Source organism: Ictalurus furcatus, chromosome 4 (assembly GCF_023375685.1).
Source record: "Ictalurus furcatus strain D&B chromosome 4, Billie_1.0, whole genome shotgun sequence".
Lineage (NCBI taxonomy): Eukaryota > Metazoa > Chordata > Actinopteri > Siluriformes > Ictaluridae > Ictalurus > Ictalurus furcatus.
Genome location: NC_071258.1, coordinates 17896871 through 17918185, shown reverse-complemented (window position 1 = coordinate 17918185; position 21315 = coordinate 17896871). Strand labels below are relative to the sequence as shown.

Here is a 21315-nt window from a genome sequence, read left to right as displayed (position 1 = left end):
TCTCGTTTGTTTAATTGGGTTCTCTATTTCTACTTTTAGGGCTTGTGTTAAAATCTGATGATGTTTTAGGTCATATTTATGTAGATTTAAAGAAAATTCTAAAGGGTTCACAAACTTTCAAGCACCACTGTACAGTACAATGAATTTCTTTCTTCGCATACAGTGCTGCCAGAAAGCATTCATCCCCTAGTGATTATTTCTCTTTTTCTGTTTGGCAACATGAAATGTAAGTATATTAGATTGATATTTTTTCTGCTCCTTTTGAAGTGATTCTCTACAGAAATAAAATGATGTAAATTATTTAGATGTCCTCAGAATTATTTAAAAACACACAATATAAAAAATGCTTAACGCTTAATAAGTATTCAACCCCTTTTCTTTTAATACTTTAAATTGGGATTTGTATTTAATTTTCTTGAGGGATCACACCAAATATGCTAAAGAAGGTACATCTGTGTTAATTTAAAATGCACCTGTGTCCAATTCTATGCTTGCACAATAAATATCACTGACAGATTAGTCCTGCTGGCATGAGGACCAAGGAACGGCCTGTGAAGCTTCGAGATGCAGTTGTTAAGGGGAAAGAAGCTAGAAAAGTTTATAAAAAGGTCAGCGAAGCTCTCAACCTTCTTAAGAGCACTGTGAAATCCAGTATAACAAAATATGTATGGCAAACCCAACTATGGCAAAACACAGACACTACCAAGATCAGGCCATCCTTTCAAATAGAGTGCACAGGCAACCCAAAGCTGTAGTTCATGCAAGAGACTTGGGGGGGTGGACGGACTGACTGCTTTATGTTCAGAAAAAATAATCCCATTCTAATATACTTAAATTTGATGTTGCAACACAGAAAAAAGAGAAATAATTCACTAGGGGTGAATACTTTCTAGGGGCACTGTATCCTAGCTTTGTGAGAAGCTAGAATCGGAGCACAATGTCAGTTGTGCTATGATTTGAACCGTTTGAGTAGTAGCCCAGAGCCTTAACATTTGAAGTACCACTGCCCCAGCAGTCATTTTTATGCTGGGCTAGAAGAACAACCTCTCACCTGCAGTGGTTTATGATTACAGTTCTTTTTTTGCTTTTGATCGCTTACTTACACATTTGAAAGTTTTGTTAGAGAGGATGTGAAAGACTGCAAAAGATCACATGCAAATAAAAATTTACAAAACAGTGATCCAAGATTCTTCATATTCACATACCTAAATAATGATTTTGTTTGCATTTCATATTTGCTGATCAAAAGTTATCATTTCAAAACCTCTAAATATTTGCAATTCGATATATACATTTTTTGATAGCAATCTATGTACATACACATCCAGTAGTACGTAACAGCAGTGAAGGCCTACCTGTGACCACACAGGTGAATTTCACATTGCACGCCTCTGATACTGCCTTGGACTTGATGGTCATCTCAAAACATGGCTGAGTCTCTTCTGTCAGCTGGGACATGACAGTACAAAATGTACTCCTGAACATGAAAAACCATATAAATTGATCATTAACTCACAAGTTATCTGTGATTTCAATGTACAGGCATTTTTTAAACCACTCAGCAATGCTGTTACAACCAATCATGACTAGATATAGAGGATTGATATGGGGGTGTGGGTGGGTTTTGGGGGTCATTGATTTTACATTGCTATGGCTTTGGGGAGATTGTGTAGTGAATTCAGTAAACTGAAGTTGCGTTAATAAATACCTTCACAGCATTAGAAAACAAGAAATATTTTTGGTGGAACTTAAATATTTGTATAGCAACCACAGTACCAGCTGCAGCTCAAATTAAATTGTCTGCTTTTTGTTTTAGGAAATACAAGGGTTGGGGTGGGTATTTTGTTAGATGCCATTAGTATAAAAATAATTTTTAAAGTATGGTTTACCTCATTGGTTTGTAGTTTGAATACCTGTGAATTGAGTAGCTATTTAGTAAATGGCAGACCAAACAACTTATGAGACATAGGTATCTCCATGTGTCTTTAATCTAAATTTTATTGTAGTTACTTAAGCAATCCTTCTATTGCTATTTGGGTATATTATTTGCAATGTCAGCAATCTGTATTAATTTTAAATAATTGCTACTGATATTCCTCAGAGACACATATCATTAATATAAATCATTTTTATCATTGTATCAGTATTGTATCAGTATAGTAGCAGCAGTACCATATTTTTAAATATATTTATTATGCTGTTTCTAGTATTGAAATAATAATTAAATTGAAGCAGGGCAGTAACGAAACAAGACCAACATAGTTTCAGTTCAAGATATTTATTTATGCTTTACTGTGTATAGGGAAAATGTTATTAGAAACTGCAGAATAATTCGTACAAGTAGGTTACTGTAATTATTGTACATAGTTGTACAATAATTACAGTAATAACTGACCACCCAAACTGATAACATGATAATCAGATGATAGTATGGTATTTGGCTCCTAAACATCAACTAATCCAGTATCTGTTCTGCCACACTGGACAAGACAAAGGCTCTCCTACCTGTTTTCAGGCCGGACACTGGAGAGGTAGTTGCGGCTATCTAAACGTGGTGACAGGACATCATCCCCATTTTGACTACCATATCTCCCATTGCCTGAATATGAATGGGTTATTGGCCTCCGTGATGTCATTGTCCAGAAAATACACTGGTTTGTATAATCCAAATGAAAATGGTGGCTTCCTGTAGAATAGCTCCGATGCTTTGGAATTTGTTACTGAACTCCAAGTAAAAAATACTTCACTCTACTGAGTCTGGAGCTGCTGATAGGAAAAGTACGGTTTTAACAAAGTGAATGGAATTTTAGGCTTGCAAATTTTCAAACATTGTAATGGTGATAAAATGAACATCAGATTATTAATAAGACAATTACACAGGTTAAGAAACAATCTATACAAGTTTAATCAGACAGAGCACTTGGAAAAGTTATAAATAGAACTGAATAGCTACTTTTAAGGTTGTGTGCAGTTATAGTTTGAACAAATATATGTCCACTTTAACTTTACATTACTTTACAAAAATACATTATAACGTTTATAAATACTCACCATTTGTGTGTTTTTCTAGTCGTTTAGAGTCTGTTTTCGCTGGACCAAAGCTCTGCAATTGTCAATCATGGCTGAGCATGTGGTGCCAGAAGGGCCCTATTTATAGCAAGCCTACAAATAGGTGCAAGAGCACATCACATTTTCTGAATCTAGGCACTGTTCCAAAGCCACTTGCTAGGACACTCTAAGGAAGAGTTATAATCAGTGTTATACACAGCCGCTGATCACAGGCAAAATGATGCAGCTTAATAACCTTTTCCTATGATCTGGTCTTCCAGATGACCAGACAGTTCCTTCTAACATAGGTTACAGTTTATACAGGGATGGTGGAGGGGGTCTGTTTCACCAGGGGATTGGACTGTGACCTGTCTAAAAGCAGCATTCAACCTTAATTAGAGCAACCCCTTTCAGATGATACTGCCACTCACTACCCTCAGCTCCCTTCCAGCGTCAACATACTTGGCCACTGCTCTAGACCTGTTGCTTCATTTTCCAAACATAAAATGGCTCTGGTTACAGACTCTATCAGAAACACATTTTTCCATGCACTCCATGCAAGACTCTCTCTCACTCTCTCTCTCTCTCTCTCTCTCTCTCTCTCTCTCTCACACACACACACACACACACACACACACACACACACAAACACACACTCTTGGTCAACAACTTGGTCAAGAGAAAGAAACAAACTGAGAGAGAGAGAGAGAGTCTTTGCATTTTAACATTCCTTTATTAAACAGGTATTTCTTGGACCTTTAAAGTTCCCATGTTTAAACATACATTTTGTTAAACAATATCATCAAAAATTAGTTCATGATTTTTAATTGTACAAAGCACAGCTTCTGCATAGCTTCTGCATAGAGCTATAAAACTTTAAGTCTAACCATATGCTTGCTTTTAAAAGATTTTTAAAAACATAGCAGACATTATAATATTGCATGGCTTCAATCATTTTCCTTCTGCTATTGTAAATTGCCAAATTTATCAACTTACATTTATTTTTCTCTCTGTCTTGCGATATGGAAAACCAGAGATAAAAACCAGTAAGTTAAAATGTTTATCAAAACCATTAAACAGCATTAACATGTTAAGCACTGACATTGGGTAAAACAATAATTAAAAAAACAGTTTCTCTTAATGCGCAAAATGGACATTCGTGGATTAAAGTTGGATTTAAAATGGATACAAATGCATTAACAGCAGTATAATATATTGCAAAAAAAATTTCATCTTAGCAAGTTATCTTGGCAGATATTTTTGCTTCTTTCTAGAAATACATGCTTAAAATGACCAAAATTATCTGTCAATAGAACAAGACTATTTCAAGCTTGAAATGAGTACAAATGGCTTGAAATAGGTTTAATAATGTTATATTTGGTTTATTGTAATCTTCTAGTAAGAAATACTAGATAAATTTGACTATATTCTAGGTATTTCCAGTTGCTAAGATGTATTTTTTTATTTTATTTATTTTATTTTTTTTTGCAATGCATGTGAAATTCTCCATTGGACAGGGTTTGTACAAGGAGCTTGAAGTATGTGAATTGGGCTTTTTTGAAATTTAAGTATTGTAAAACCTTGAAAATAGCCATTTTTATCTAGTGGTGCTTGAATAATAAAAAGTAAATATATATGAGATCGCTGTTTATTTTCGATAGAACACGAATATAATCCATTCACTTTTACTACCTGCTGCAGCCCCTCTTCCTCCTCCCACTATTCACTCACTCATTTTGACAGGGACAGGTCCGGTCCACTTTTCAGGCCCCTTTAGCGATTTTTACCCGCAGGTGCACCTCTCACTGCAGCTACTCTGTTCAGTGGCAGAGAGGAGCAGTACATTCAGTGTGAGAGGAAAAAAATAAGGAAGACATTCTGTTGCTTCTAACTTAACCTCTAAATGATAGTTTTACATGTAAATATGGCCAAAATCACAGCACAGCCGTTGTGTTTAACTTATGTGTATGGTGATTTTGTCAGACAACGTCACGGTTACAAAAACAATCTGGGTTTTGCTAGTGAAGAGCAACAGCTTTGAAATGATGCACACCTTTTAGATGCACACCTTTTAGATTTTTTAAATATTTAACCTTACAACGCATAAACCAAAAAAACCTACACTAATTCATAAAGGGGGGTCAAAATGACCCATGTTGGAATTAATTGTTTTCTTCACACAAAAAATGAAATAAGTAAAAGTACTGACAATACACAAATGTTTTAATAATTCAAAGATGTTTATTTGTTTTCTGCATTTTATGTCTGTCAGCTGGCCACCAGATAACTGCCTTGCTGACTTAACCGACATTTTTGAAAACTGTATAGGGAACTGTGTGGGCAGAGAGAGAGAGAGAGAGAGAGAGAGAGAGAGAGAGAGAGAGAGAGAGAGAGAGAGAATAATTGATTACTGAGCAATTTGATAAGTTTATTATTATCTTTTTTCAGATTGAATGTCACCACTGCAGGTGGTTCCATGTGGCACGCCTTTCCATGTCAGAGAAGCAGTTCAACAGGGCTCAAAAAGTGACTGGAAATGCTGTAAATAATGTTAATAAATTAGACTGTAAACAGTTCCCTTTTTACATTTTTAAAAAACTTGCACTCAGTTACCAAAAATGTCAGTTTGTGTAGGTTTTTTGGTTCGTGCATTTTAGGGTTAAATAACAAAAATCTAAAAGGTGTGTGTTACAGCTAACACCTGCATGGATACTATACAGTTGTTTTTGTGACAGGTAAGTCATTCTCTTCAAATGCTATTGAGCTTTAAATTATGGCATATTTTGTGTATGAGCCCATTTGCTAGTGAAATACATGGCAAATTTTATATATGATTTCATAGTTTATTTTAGTAAATATATAAAATCTGAAAGATGTGCATCATAGCTATTGAAGTTAGAAACATGCATACCAATGTCGTATGTAACTTTAGAGACGGTCCCTTGATTTGCGCATATCTGCAAATATCGAACCTCCGACATCAAGCAAACTTTATGCCAGTTGTATAAAAATAAATTATGAGCACAGAGAGTAGGAAAGAAGTAAACAGATGTAAAGACCTGACACTAGGCAGAATGCAAATACGATGCAATGATGTAATGAATATGCTAATTAGCGCATGACATCATCTAGTGACATTTAGCGACTTTCCATTGAACGTTGTTGGCAACGGTGCTCCTGTCACTCACTTTTAGTACAGGGTGTCCCAAAGTCTCCACCCAGCAAACAGGGGACGTCCCACAGACGTTGGGAATGTTCACTTAGGTCCGCATTTGGTCCGTTTCATAACGTTCGCACCGAGGACCTCCGCATTTGGTCAAGTTTATAACATTAGCTGGCGGACATTCCGAGGACGTCCACTTACGTCTATGTTTGGTCCAGTTTATAATGTTCACTGGCAGACAAAGCCATGGATTTATCCTTAAGGAATGTGGTTATTCCTTAAAAACATCCCTTAAATTAATTTTCATAATGGATTGTATGCAGAAACCAAGGTTTTTTTTGCAGATTGACATTGCTATGGTTTTAGTGCAAATAAACCATAGTAAAAATAGAAGAAAAAAACATGTCTATTTGTCGTTGCTATGGTTTTACTAATAAAAATAATTAATAGCTACTATGGAACAAATATTTTTCTTAATATTGGTTTAGAAACTACTTAATATTGTGTAAAATATGGCCTTTATAATTTATCCATTACCGATTATATTACAAAGATCTAATTAAACCTGTTTATATTTGTACTATAATAATTCTATTGTATTTAAAATGAATAAAAACATCTGACACCTTGTCATTTTTTTCATTAAATAATTTTCCCCACCTAATTTTCCCTATGACATATAAATACTGTCAATTTAATATGTGCTTCATAATCTAAATCACAGTGCATACATTCATGCAATAGTGAAAGAATCCATCACTGTGCAGTTATATATTAATTGAATTTTAATTAATATGACAATGTTTATAAGTAGCAGATTCTTTGCATACTCCTATATATGAAGTACTGTGAAATAAATAATTGTCACGTAGCAAATACCCACGCAAGCACATTAAATCAAAGAAAAACACATTTGAATGCACAAATGGAAAACTTTTATTATTGCTAAGGGTTCAAAATGTAAGCAACGAAATAGAAATGCAGAATGACAGTTGCTGAATCAGAGCCAAGCAATGATTTCCAAACAGCAAGTGAAGGAGAGGCCAAAAAGGATGGAAATGAGTCCAATACTGAAATTGCTGGAAAAGAAAAATGAAGAAGCTACAGGTAAGACATACATCCTCATGCAAACTTTTCTACACCCACCATTTAAACTGACAAACTGTTGATCAGGCTGCAACATAAGGTGATTTTTTTTTTTTTTTTTTTTTTTTTATTTTTTTTTTTACCAAAATAATAATTATAATTATAAAGAATAACAGTTTCATGCATAATAATGGATGGAAGTATAATATTCCCATCAAAATATTTTCTGAATAATCTGTATAAAGCTATATAAAGGGTAAAGATATAATAATATAAGCTTGATAAAATGTAAACAAATGAGACTATAAATATGGACAAAACTACAAATATTGACACTACAGACACAAATTGTTTGGCATATGTCACAGAAAAGGGTTGAAATGTTTACGATGAAACACCAAAAATGCTGGTGTAAAAGCACAATTAAAGAAACAATTAAAAAAACAGTTGTCCCAATAATAAAATTTCTCTCTTCATTTACCCTCGTGCCTTACCACATTGGTCTGACTTGCATTGTGCTGCTGAATACAAATAATTTCAGAAGAGTGTCTCAGCTCTGTAGGTCCAAAGTGACCAGAATTTAAAATGCAGCACAATCAATAACTCCAGTGAATCCAAGTCTTCTAAAGTGTTCCAATTTATTTGGAGAAACAGACCAAGCTCATTTTAAAATTCAGTTCAATTAAATTCAATGTTATTTGTATAGCGCTTTTTACAATGGACATTGTTTCAAAGCAGCTTTACAGAAACATATTAACAAGGTATACAGATTTTAAATTTGCGAATTTATCCCAATTGAGCAAGCCGGTGGTGATGATGGCAAAGAAAAACTCCCTAAGATCTTAAGAGGAAGAAACCTTGAGAGGAACCAGACTCAGAAGGGAACCCATCCTCATCTGGGTAACAATGGATAGTGAAAAAGTAAAGGAAAGTTCATTATGGTTTAATATGAAGTCTGTTTGCCTGATGCTCCGTGGGATAGGCTCCAGGTTTCCCCGTGACCCTGAAAAGGATAAAGCAATATAGAAGATGGATGGACGGATGAAGCCTGTTTGGCCTTAGAAGCAACCGTAGTCCCAGCAATCTGGAACTGGAGTAGATGAGAGCTCCATCCAGAGGTAGGGCATCCGAATGGATTGTTATTATTTTGTTTAAAGATCTTTTTTTTTTCATTTCGTACTGTCTTTCAGACGCTAAATAAGATACATGTCTGCCAGAAGACAAAATACTAACAACTTATTCAATTATAAAGTGATTCTTGATGCATTATTTGAATCTTTGTTATAAAAAAAAGAACAAAAAAGAATGTAAATAACCAGTAAAATAAAAACAGTATAAAAAAGAAACAAATTAAATAATCAGTACTTAAATTTTTTTCATTTTACATCTATTTAACAGAAACATTCAAGAAATAATACATTTGATTATTCAATTTCTGTATTATTTCTTACTTGAATGCTTCACAGTACATTAATACGTATGATAGGCCTATTTAATTTAAAAAAAATTAAAATAGATTCTTTTTATTTTTATGCATTGATGCAAAATCATTCACATCAGCATAGCAAAACTGATTATATTCCACAGCTCTAAGAGATAGCAGGGGTGTAATGTGAGTGAAAGCATATAGTTGCATATAGGTATAGGGTATAAGGGAGTCTGTAAATGCAATAATTACAAAGGGTGTACCTTGGAACGCGGTCAGTAACAACGGGGAACCCCAGATTGCGATCCAATCACTATGTCCATTTCTTGCCTGTCGTCCGTACTATGCAAGCTAGCATCACATACTGTCTTTCCTGTGGTGAAATTTTGAGGCTTGTTATCTCTACTGCGTAAAAGAGCTCTGGAGTGGGACTCTCATCTGTGTGTTAGAGTCTGTCTGGCACTCCGATCCGGTTCTGAGGGTTATGAAGTTGTTACATAAATACATATATTTGTTACATAAATACTAACACTTGTATTAAATTCGTGTGACTGCATGTTCCGTACTGAACACCCCATATCCATTTAGTTTACACAGATACGTATACATGTACCACTGCAGCCCTAACCAATATGCTATTAAAATATCAAGAAAGGATTTTAAAAACTGATTTTATAAGCTTTCAATTAGTGGTGTGTCATTTGAATTTGCTTACCTAAAGCTTCATCCTTCAAGCCAGGAAGTAAACCCTATGTTACTAGGTACTGGAACACAGAAACAGATGAGACAGTACTAAGCATCAGTTGTTAGGTTGTGTGTGAATGCTCTCTCTAAACAATTTCCCCATAAACTATGCATGTATACACTGAACAACAGCCTCAACCTTAGCTACGGGGTAATCAGCATACCAGATGTTAAACCCATTAATGCCAGAACATCTCCTGGTGGTGGGGCAGCATCCATCTTGCTTCAGCTGGACAAGGGATCCCCTCTAACATCTCTCATCCTTGTCTTCCAATCCAGGCATCCTTCACAAGCTATAACTTACCTGTATTTCATAATGCCCTGCCATATGCGACATAATGTTACTATGGGGCCTACTCAGTGCACTACTGGTATCGTGCCACACACAGTGTCATATGGCTTATCAACTTCAGTTCATGCCTTCCCCATATATCGCCCAAGTTGCCTATTCTTTCTTTCTGCTTACTTTTTAAACTTCATTTTAACCCTAGCCAGAAGCTCCCCTTCTCAGTTGCTGAACAAATATTACCAAATTCAAACAATCTAGCCAGGAAATTTGACACTGAATGTCCCTAAACTGAAAATGTTATATATGGTTGAAAATTATGTATTTTGACTCGCATGTCAGTATGCTAGCCCGCAATCCTCCACTGTTATGCATCTGTGTCTTCACAAACAGGATGTTTCATAGTCAGCCTGAGAGTCTGGAGTAAACAACAACAAGCCTCAATTTAATAGGGAAACATACATTTATAAACTTTCCATTTATAGAAAACATACATTGGTTACACTTTGATGAATTGTCAAGTTCAACTGTCACATAAAATTACAATTCAGCCAAACCAAAAGCAATATGCTGCGTTTAATTATGACATTTCATTGTTATGTACCTATATAATCAAATTCTGCCTGTCTAATATGTATAATATATAGAAAGGAAACAAGATGTGTTGTAACAGGAAAGATGAAAGCATATCTCAAGTTGTGTTGTAACAGGAAAGATGAAAGTTATCGTCATGTGTATTATATTATCATTATAGGTCCTGACTGAGCGCGGGAATAAAATACATTTGAATGCATGGAATGCACCATGCGAGTGATACTTAATGGACATAACGGCCTTAACGTCTGTTGGTGGAAGACTGTGGTGGAAATAGACAAGAACTCCTATTGATCTCATATTTTTTCATGCTGGATGTTTAGAGTACAACAAGAAAAAACATCAGAAGACTTAATTTAAACATGAGGTTAGAGAAAGTAGCCAATGGTCGTCTTTTAGTAGGTAATTCTCTACATTTCATTTGTGTATTGCAAGCTGAAAATGCAGATTTATCTGAACTTTACTTACAGGTTCATCTGCGCTATGTTGTGCTTCATTTCATTGAGCAAAATGAGGTTGAAGTGGCACCATCCTTGTGGTTAGAGTGGAACGATGGGGTAGGATTTAGTCCATGTGTGTTTTTTATAAAACAAATGATAAACCAGGTAAACTACATACATATAAAAATTTAGCAAACATTCTTGTTTCTGTCTGACAGGTATTGTTTTGCTACTGGCCGAATTCAAATGTTGGGAACATGTTAAAAAAAAAATGTGCCTGCCCAGACAAACAGCTATTGGCAAAATATGCAGTCAGAGTATTTTCTGACACAGGTGAAGTATGCAAAATAATACCAAGGTTCTTTTTAAGAACAAATACTGGATACCATTCCTATCATATAAATTGTTTATATAATTTATATTAAGCAAAAGTTTGAGAACAGACAGTTACAATCTGGCAAGATACAGAATGCACTTTTTTTTCATACTATCCATTGTTACCCATATGAGGATGGGTTCCCTTCTGAGTCTGGTTCCTCTCAAGGTTTCTTCCTCTTAAGATCTTAGGGAGTTTTTCCTTGCCACCATCGCCACCGGCTTGCTCAATTGGGATTAATTCACACATTTAAAATCTGTATACCATGTTTATATGTTTCTGTAAAGCTGCTTTGAGACAATGACCACTGTAAAAAGTGCTATACAAATAAAATTGAATTGAATTGAATTGAACACCGGGCCCAAAAAGCAGTGGAAACCTCTCATGTTGAGGACTCTGATGAAAACCATGTAGGAAAGATCATCCCATCAAGACGATTTAGAGGTATTTGATCTGTGCTGACACTGTAAATAACATAAGGTTCTTCACATTGAAAGACAATTTCGGTTTTAACTTTTTTCTTGCAGAAGAAGAAGCATACATAAACAAATGATGTTGGAATAATCAAGGAAAGCCAAAATACATATTGTCTCTACATATTTTCTTTAAATGCTCATTTTGATTTACAGTTCAAGAGGAAAGTGAGTCATCACAAGATGAAATCATTATTATGTCACTGTCATTGCATTCATTGTGAAATGAGGTTAAGCAGTGGGAATAAATAATTTAGAACAGAGCCATTTTGCATCTGTTTCTAATTAATATCAAAAACTTCTTTCTTGCTATATTGCTTTTGGCCCTGAAGATGAGATTTCCAGTTTGAGGGCAAAGAAATCAAATAAACGGTCAAGATCAACAGCAATTGCACTGGAGTGCACTGTAAAAAAAGAAAAAAAAGAAAAGAAAAAAGAAAGAAAGAAATTGTTGACTCAACTTAATATAATCAGTTCCATTGGTTTTTTGAGTTTTGTTAACTTTAATAGAAAAGTTCACTTAACAAAAAAAAGTCATTGTAACTTAAGTTAAGTCATTTTGCAATTTAAGTTGCCTCAACTAGCATTTAAGTTAGATGTGCTCAATATTAGTACATTAAATAAATAAAATTGTATACAAAATGAGAATAAACATATCAAACTAACAAAAAACACACCATTATCACACTTCAAAGGCTCACTACATTTATTGTCTACAAAAAACAGTATAAGCCTTGTACACAAGTTGACTAATAAAATATTGTTGAAGCACACAAACTAATGTGTAATTATAATCAGAAGTCGTTTAGTGTTATTTCACCCAAAAATGAAGATTTACTGATAATTTACCTCAGGTCATCCATGATTTGAATGCCTTTCTGTCTTCATCAAAACACAAATATAGGTCCATAAAATGCAAATGAAAGAACTTTCAGTCTAATCAGCAGATAAAGGCAGCATAAAAGTATTCCATGCAATTCCACCATGTAAATTAATGTGTTCTGAAGCCAAATGTTAGATCTATGTAAAAAAAAAAAAAAAAAAAAAAAAGGAAAAATATTTAAAACTTTAGTTTGATTGTGAACTCTTGCTGTGCAGCTCTCCAATTTTCATGAAAATTCTCAGAAGTACATCAAAAGGTATATCATGGTTCTTTGGGATGCTCAATGTTCAGAATAGAGTAGTCCAAGCAGTATAGCAAGAGCATTAGGAACATCTTAGTTCTGAAACAATCTCCCCTTCCACTATCACAGCAACATTCAGGACATCAGCTGGGAAGAGACCATCATGTCTGGTATCCTCACTCACAGTCAGGATGCCCACCTTAACGCCCCTAACTGTGACTTCCACATCAGTTGGCTATATATATATATATATATATATATATATATATATATATATATATATATATATATATATATATATATATATAGCTGCAAGCAGCTATATATATATATAGCTGCAAGCAGCAATGGCAGATTCCTTCTCAAGATTGTGGACCATTTCAAAATGGACATGGTTCAATTCCATTCAATTTTATTTGTATAGCGCTTTTTACAATAGACATTGTCTCAAAGCAGCTTTACAGAAATATCAACATGGTATACAGATATTAAAGGTGTGAATTTATCCCAACTGAGCAAGCCACTGAGTGGCGATGGTGGCAAGGAAAAACTCCCTAAGATGTTTTAAGAGGAAGAAACCTTGAGAGGAACCCGACTCAGAAGGGAACCCATCCTCATCTGGGTAACAACAGTTAGTGTGAAAAAGTTCATTATGGATTTATATGAAGTCTGTATGGCCTTAGGAGCAGCCGTAGTCCCAGCAGTCTGGAATTAGAGAAGATTTGAGCTCCATCCAGAGGCAGAAAGGATCTGGATCTCTAGTATCTCCATAAATTCGTGTGGGGTTCGGCGAAAGGAGAGAGGGAGAAAAAAAATTATTATGACTGCGAAGTAGTAGAACAGAATCTAGTCAGGATAGGCTTGAGTAAACAAATACGTTTTAAGCCTAGACTTAAACACTGAGACTGTGTCGGAGTCCCGAACACTAATAGGAAGACTGTTCCATAACTGTGGGGCTCTATAAGCGAAAGCTCTCCCCCCTGCTGTAGCCTTCACTATTCGAGGTACCGTCAAATAGCCTGCACCTTTTGATCTAAGTAGGCGTGGTGGATCATATAAAACCAAAAGGTTAGATATTGTGGCGCAAGACCGTTTAGTGCTTTATAGGTTAATAAAAGTATTTTATAGTTAATGCGAGATTTTACTGGGAGCCAATGCAGTATTGATAATATTGGTGTGATATGGTCGTATCTTCTAGTTCTAGTTAGGACTCTAGCAGCTGCATTCTGGACTAACTGGAGCTTATTTATATTCCTACTGGAACATCCAGACAGTAAGGCATTACAGTAATCTAATCTAGAGGTGACGAATGCATGAACTAGTATTTCCGCATCATGTAGTGACAATATGTTTCTTATTTTAGAAATATTTCTGAGATGAAAGAAAGCTATCCTAGTAATATTATGTACATGAGCATCAAATGATAGGCTGGAGTCAATAATCACTCCAAGGTCTTTAACTGCTGTACATGATGAAACAGAAAGACCATCCAGAGTAACCATGTGATCAGAAAGATTACTTCTAGCTACACGTGGGCCTAATAAAAATATTTCTGTTTTATCAGAATTAAGTAGAAGGAAGTTAGTTAACATCCAACGTCTAATGTCCTTTACACAATCCTCAACTTTACTAAGCTTCTGTCTGTCCTCTGGCTTCGCTGAAACATACAACTGTGTATCATCAGCATAAGAGTGGAAGCTAATTCCATGTTTACGAATAATTTGACCTAGGGGTAGCATATATAAAGTAAAGAGCAGTGGGCCTAAAACAGAACCCTGTGGAACTCCAAAAGTAACCTCAGTACGCATGGAGAAATCACCATTTACATCTACGAACTGATAACGATCGGTCAGATAAGACCTGAGCCAGGAGAGGACTGTTCCCTTAATACCAACAACATTTTCTAATCGATCAAGGAGAATAGTGTGATCTATAGTATCAAAAGCTGCACTAAGGTCGAGTCACACAAGCAGCGAGACACAACCCTGATCGTAGGTCAGTAGAAGGTCATTTACTACTTTAACTAACGCTGTCTCTGTGCTATGATGAGGTCTAAATCCTGACTGATACATTTCATGAATGTTATTCCTATCTAAGTACGAGCATAACCGCTTTGCTACAACCTTTTCTAAAATCTTAGAGATGAAGGGGAGATTTGATATTGGTCTATAGCTGGACAATTGAGACGGGTCAAGATCAGGTTTTTTAATCAAGGGTTTAATAACTGCTAATTTAAGTGATTTAGGTACATAGCCAGTGCTTAGGGAAGAATTGATTATATTTAAAAGTGGTTCAATTACTCCTGGACAAATCTGTTTAAACAAACATGTAGGTACGGGATCTAGTATGCAAGTTGATGAATTGGCTGAAGAGATTAATGTAGCTAGTTCGGTCTCTCTAAGCGGAGCAAAACACTCTAAACATTGATCTGATATTGCTACATTGTCATGTAATGGGTTTGTTACAGTACTGTCCGGTTTTAATTTAATGGCCTGTATTTCACGTCTAATATTTTCAACCTTATCAATGAAAAATTTCATGAAATCTTCACTGCTATGTAATGATTGAGTGTTTCTCTCTGTAGTGGTTTTATTCCTAGTTAATTTTGCTACTGTGTTGAAAAGGAATCTAGAATTGTTTTTGTTGTCTCCTATTAAGGTGGAGAAATAGATTTTTCTAGCATCGCCAAGAGATTTCCTATATTTCAGTAGGCTCTCCTTCCATGCTGTTTGAAATATCACCAGTTTGGTTTGACGCCATTTACGTTCTAATTGTCGAGTTGTCTGTTTTAAGGTTCGCGTTTGATCGTTATACCAGGGTGTAAATTTTTATTCTCTAATTATTTTCCTTTTGAGTGGAGCCACTCTATCTAGCGTGTAGCGGAGTGTTGACTCCAAGCTTTCAGTCTCCTGATCGAGTTCTATGGGATCTGATGGTGATCCAAATCTAATTGATGTTTCTGCGAGGTTATTTATGAAGCTCGGTGCAGTAGCTGATGTGTAGGTACGTTTTACGCGGTAGCGAGGCGAGGTGGCAATATTATGATCAATACGTATTATGAACGAGATAAGATAATGGTCTGAGACAACTTCAGACTGCGGAAAAATTATAATATTTTCTATACTTAGTCCGTATGTTAGTATGAGGTCAAGAGTGTGACCACCATTATGAGTAGGCCCAATTACGTTCTGATTAATCCCTACTGCATCTAAGATGGACACAACCGCTAATCTTAGAGGGTCTTCCAGGTTATCAAAATGAATATTAAAGTCTCCGACGATTAATGCTTTATCTACAGACACAACCAGGTTTGAGACAAAGTCTGCAAATTCACTAAGAAATTCAGTATATGGCCCTGGGGGTCTGTAAATAATAATTAGAGGAATTGACTTATTTTTTGTGGCTACATAACTTATACTGGTATAAAGAATTTCAAAAGAATTACATTTATGCTTAGGTTTTTGTGTGACGACTAGATTTTTACTATGGATGAGACCAACACCTCCTCCTCTACCAGTTGAACGAGGCTGATGTACATATCTGTATCCAGGAGGACTGGCTTCATTTAATGCTATGTACTCGTTTGGTTTAATCCAAGTTTCTGTTAAACACATTAAATTACATTCCTGATCAGTAATGATGTCGTTAACAATAAGAGCCTTAGATGCAAGAGATCTAATGTTTAATAGTCCTAGCCTCAGATCAAAAGTGCTGGCTGTGCATTCAATATGATTTAATTTTATGTTAATTAGGTTACGAAGATAGACTTTCCGAGATTTTCTATATATTTGTATAGCTCGGGGAACAGACACAGTCTCTATAGTATGTATTACCGGTGCCGGATTTTTAATTGAACATTGATTATACTGAATGTTGTTATTATTGGAAGATGTACTTATGGTAGGCAGTCACTTGGAGTGTAGCGCCTTGGAGATGTTGTCTGACAGCAGTTCCACTCCAAGGCTGCTGGGGTGCAGGCCATCAGGACGAAACAACCTAGGACGCTCCCAGAACAGATTCCAGTTATTGACAAACACCAGATTCTGCTCATTACACCAAGAGACAAACCAATCATTTAATGCTAGAAGTCTACTGAACTTTTCTGCTCCACATCTGTATGTGGGAAGAGGTCCAGAGACGATGATCTTCGCGGTGGGTGATCTGCCTCGTACCGTCTCAATCAGGCTGGAGAAGTCCCTCCGTCTGCCGCAGCCTGGTGTCATTCGTCCCCGCGTACAGCACAACCGCTCCAATGCACTCGTCCTTCTTCAGGATCCCGGATACCTGCGCAGCGACATCAAGGACACAAGCACCAGAAAAACAGTGTGTGCGCACCTTACCTTTAGATGAGGCTACACGGACGTTCCGCACAATGGAGTCCCCGACGATCACAGCGTTGGGTCTGGTCTGACGGAGAGGGGCGAAGCGGTTCCTGGTTGGAATCTCGAACACCGGAGGTGGAGAGGGTCCAGCCTGCGCCTTCCGCCGCTGGTTCACCCAAGGCCCGAGGTGTGTTGGCGCCGGCGTGACGGAGACCACGGCTGGGAAAGTCCTAGGTGCACGGTCCCTGCACAGAGAAACACACGGCGTAGAGGGGCTGGGAGTGGAAATACCACGCTGTGTGCTTACCTTGGATATGTGGGCAGAGGCACAAGATGTTTCCAACGCAGTTTGTCGCTCCAGCAGCTGGGCCTGCTTGTCGAGTAGGCCGCGGATCTGCTTCCCCACATCCTCCAGTTCCAGCCGCACCATATGAAGCTCGAGCGAGTCCTCATCTGCACTCAAAACCGGAGAGACAGCAGACATATTTGTTTTTTAAACAGAACAGCGGTAAATGAGAAATGTGAAACGTAAACAAGGCTAGCGGTAGGTGATGCTAGCGGGCTACGGGCTACAAGCTAGTCGTAAGCTAGTCGCGGATGTTTGTAAAAAACAGATCAAATTTAGCGACAGCGCAACGTTACGATTGTTTTATCTAAAGTAGTGTCAGTTATATTTGTATAACGTAAGGTAAATAATTAAAGTATAGAGATTAGAAGAAATTAATGTAATAGCGTTAGCTCGAAGGGTGCTGCTTCCTCAGTGACACTTCAGGTTGCCAGATACTCTCACTCTCCACCCTGATGCTGCATGGTGTAGAAATATATCCCACAGATGCACCATTTCAACACATTTGGATCAATGCCAGATTTTAAGTTCATTTTTGTAGTTTTCTACAAATGACCATTGTCAAGAAAAATCAGGAGTCTGAGAATTTTGGAGAATTACTTCATGCTGATGCAACACTACTTTAACATTTTGAATTTATTCCTGCTGCTATAACATAAATCTGAATGAAGTGTGCTTTGGCTTGATCCAAGAAAAACAGTGCCATCTAGTGGACAATAAAGATAATTAAACATAATGTAACTATCAAAGATACTATAGTGTCTTGTGTGTGGCACATATCAAGTCCAAAGGTTAATGTCCCATTGATTTATGGACACAAGAAATGTGTGCAGATGTCAATTCACCAATATGTAAACAGTTCGGCCAATTTTTATTTGATTCCTTATTGCTTATCACCCTATAGAAAGACATGTATCCCACACATGTACCACAATTCAAGTCAATCGGACCTATAGTTCACAAGGAGAAGATTTTTGTAGTTTTGGACAAAGTGTACAAAATATATCATGGCAGACTTTATGGGTCCCAATGGATTTTTTTGTTCCCGATGAGAAATAAGGCACATATACCAATTTTCAGACGTTTTGGACTTATGGGGCCAAGGGAAAATCAGGTAGATTTGGCCGTGGCCTGTAGCACCACCTATGGGCTTATGTGGGCCAGTTGTTGTGTGGCAGTCACTCGTGGCCTGTCGTATCAATGTGCCAAATTACAAAACTTACCATTCAGATCTTGTGTTTTGGGCACTTTAGGGAGATAAGGAGGAGAATAATAAATAATAATAATAATAATAATAATAATAATAATAATAATAATACCAACAACAATGTTGTTGAGGAATCCTAAAAATAAACAATATTTACCATCTTACCTCACAAATTTTAAGAAAAAGTTGCTTGGATTCTCCCTCATGAAATAAGGTAGGCCGTGTAGAACTCCTGCCCTCTTCTTCTGATTAGAGCTCTGCCAATACACTATATCACTGTTATTTAAAAACAAAATGATAAAAGCAATATAAAGCACCAAAAGAAGATGCAGAAGCACAAAAGCGCAAAGGCTAGTAAGGATAATTACAGAAACAAAGTTGCATTACAGAGATCCCTGCAATGTTATCCATGACCACAGTAACATAACAAGAAGCTTCACCTCAAATCACCAATTGTTGTAGGAAGATGAAAGTGGCTTCCTTAAAATGTTTACCTCAAAGTGATTTGTAGCACACACACAGTCGAAATGGTGTAGCAAAAGTGATGCAACCATTGTGAAAAATATAAAAAGGAGAAAAAAAACCTTGATATTTTGTTCCTGATGTGTCATCTTTTATAATTGTGATTAATGGTCCTTTAAAAAAAAAAATACAGTCATTTACATTTGTAGATTACTTATTTGGCATACATCTTCACACTTTCCACATTTTCAAGGCCATGTGGAACAATTTTCAAAATGCATTTAAATGTAGTAAATTGTGTCAAATGAACCCGAGAGTACTAGACATGATTGCTAAAAGCAACATAAAGGCTTTATTCACACTGCAGGAAATTTATTTTGTGTGTTTTAATTTTTTTCTTTTAGACAGACTGTTCAACTGCAAATTTGTTTGGGGAATGACAGGCATTCAAAATCTTTCTTCAGAACTCTGCTGTTGAACATTATAACACAGATTTACTTGTCTTTGAGTGAACAAAGCAGGCCATATTAAACTGGGTTAAATATACAAATCAACACAGTTCACTAGTCGAATATAATATGTAGAACACGTTAGCCTAAACATTTGGAACAACATTACTTCTGCTCTCTTTAGACCCAGAAAATATAAAATACTTTATGAAATTTCTGTCGAGTGTCTACAACTGTGTCGGGATTTCCAAAACGGTCTGTGCACACGTGCAGAACGATCAAGTGATTACGACTCAAACGATTCAAGAAGAGGATTTTGAATTAAAGAATCATTACCAAAGCCGCTTATCCTATTTCGATGGTTTGAATGAATTAACTGAATCAGTTGAACTGACTCTTCATTTAACCAAATCGCTCAGTAAGCCAACGCAGACGAGAATTTCAGGCATATTTTAAAACTTATTACTACTTTTGATGCATTCAAACAAATGGGACACGAATTTACACTTCCAAACACACACCGCATGTCAAACACGTTCACAAGAATCCTGCTGCAACTCTGGTGTGAGCATAACATCATTGGTCGTGACGTCGACTTCAGGCATAAGGAGCACTTGGTTGGTCGTGTCAACAGAATCGGGCATGAGCATAATTTGGTTGCTCGTGACGTTTGTTTCAGGCGTGAACAGAACCTGGTTGGTCGTGACATTGGTTTCAGACTGGAACTTGGCTTGACAGGTCGCCTCTTTGATCTCGGACAGGAATTTGGCTTGAGAGGTCGCCTCTTCGACTTTGTACAGGAAGTTGGCTTGAGTGGTCACCTCTTCAACCTTGTACAGGAACTTGGCATGGGAGGTCACCTCAATGACCTCGTATGGGAACGTAGGTTGGGAGGTCGCCTCGTCAACCTTGGATGGGAACGTGGCGTGGGAGGTCGCCTCATCGACCTCAGACAGGAACATGGCTTGGGAGGTCCCCTCGTTAACCTCTAGCAGGAACTTGATTTCATGCTGGAGCTCTGGGGAGGAGGTCGCCATGTTGACCTCCGACTGGGGCTCTGGAAATGAGGTCGCCACGTTGAACTCAGACTGGAGCTCGGCAGGTGAGACCACCTCATGGGTCTCAGGTTGGAGCTCTGGGGAGGAGGTCACCATGTTGACCTCAGACTGGAGCTCAGCAGGTGAGACCACCTCGTGGGTCTCAGGTTGGAGCTCTGGGGAGGAGGTCCCCACGTTGACCTTCGGCTAGAGCTCGGCTGCTAAGACCACATAGTGGGTCTTAGACAGGAGCTTTGGGGAGGAGGTCACCCATAGGTGGTGAACGCCATGCCAGGTTTATCTTTGAGGCAGGCCTTCCCCAAACACTCTTCCAGGCTGGGGGCATACTCTGGACTCCCAAACTCCTTTATTAATAGTCCCACAAACTGAGTTACATTGTGCAGACCCTTGGAATCTGTACAGGCCAGACGCTCCGCCCACTGGCGGGCTTGGCCAACGAGCCGGGAGAGTATGAAACCTAGCCACCGCCTCTGGTCAGGCTTGGGGTGTGCCAGGCTCAAAAAATGCAACTGGAATTCAAACAAAAAAATACTCAGCGTAGCCAAAAAACCATCATATGGCTCTGGGGGATGCATGGCAACCCATTGAGGAAGCTTGACAGAGTTGAGTCTTGGTAGGGTGTTCCTTATTACCTTGCCATGATGTCTCCTCCTTCTTACTGTTGCATCCATCGTGTCGCAAAGTATTCTGTCACGTATTCCTCATAATGAA

General features: G+C 37.3%; 2 protein-coding genes across 2 annotated transcripts in view; both read right to left on the bottom strand.

The window, feature by feature from the left end:
• alpk3a (alpha-kinase 3a) overlaps positions 1-3553 on the bottom strand; it is a 99802-nt gene extending 96249 nt beyond the window's left edge. The window contains exons 1-3 of the mRNA XM_053623889.1: positions 3052-3553; positions 2506-2763; positions 1356-1477 (exon numbers count right to left, since the gene is read on the bottom strand). Coding sequence (XP_053479864.1) covers positions 1356-1477; positions 2506-2636 — 253 coding nt within the window. The 5' untranslated portion in view covers positions 2637-2763; positions 3052-3553. The remainder of the gene's footprint in view (positions 1-1355; positions 1478-2505; positions 2764-3051) is intronic.
• A 12431-nt stretch (positions 3554-15984) lies between these two features.
• Positions 15985-17664, bottom strand: LOC128606800 (uncharacterized). Its single transcript, XM_053623234.1, has 2 exons — positions 16859-17664; positions 15985-16756 (listed from the first exon to the last, which is right to left on the bottom strand). The coding sequence occupies exon 1, from the start codon at positions 17564-17566 to the stop codon at positions 16937-16939; it is 630 nt and encodes a 209-aa protein (XP_053479209.1). The 5' UTR covers positions 17567-17664; the 3' UTR covers positions 15985-16756; positions 16859-16936.
• Between the last annotated feature and the right edge of the window lie 3651 nt (positions 17665-21315).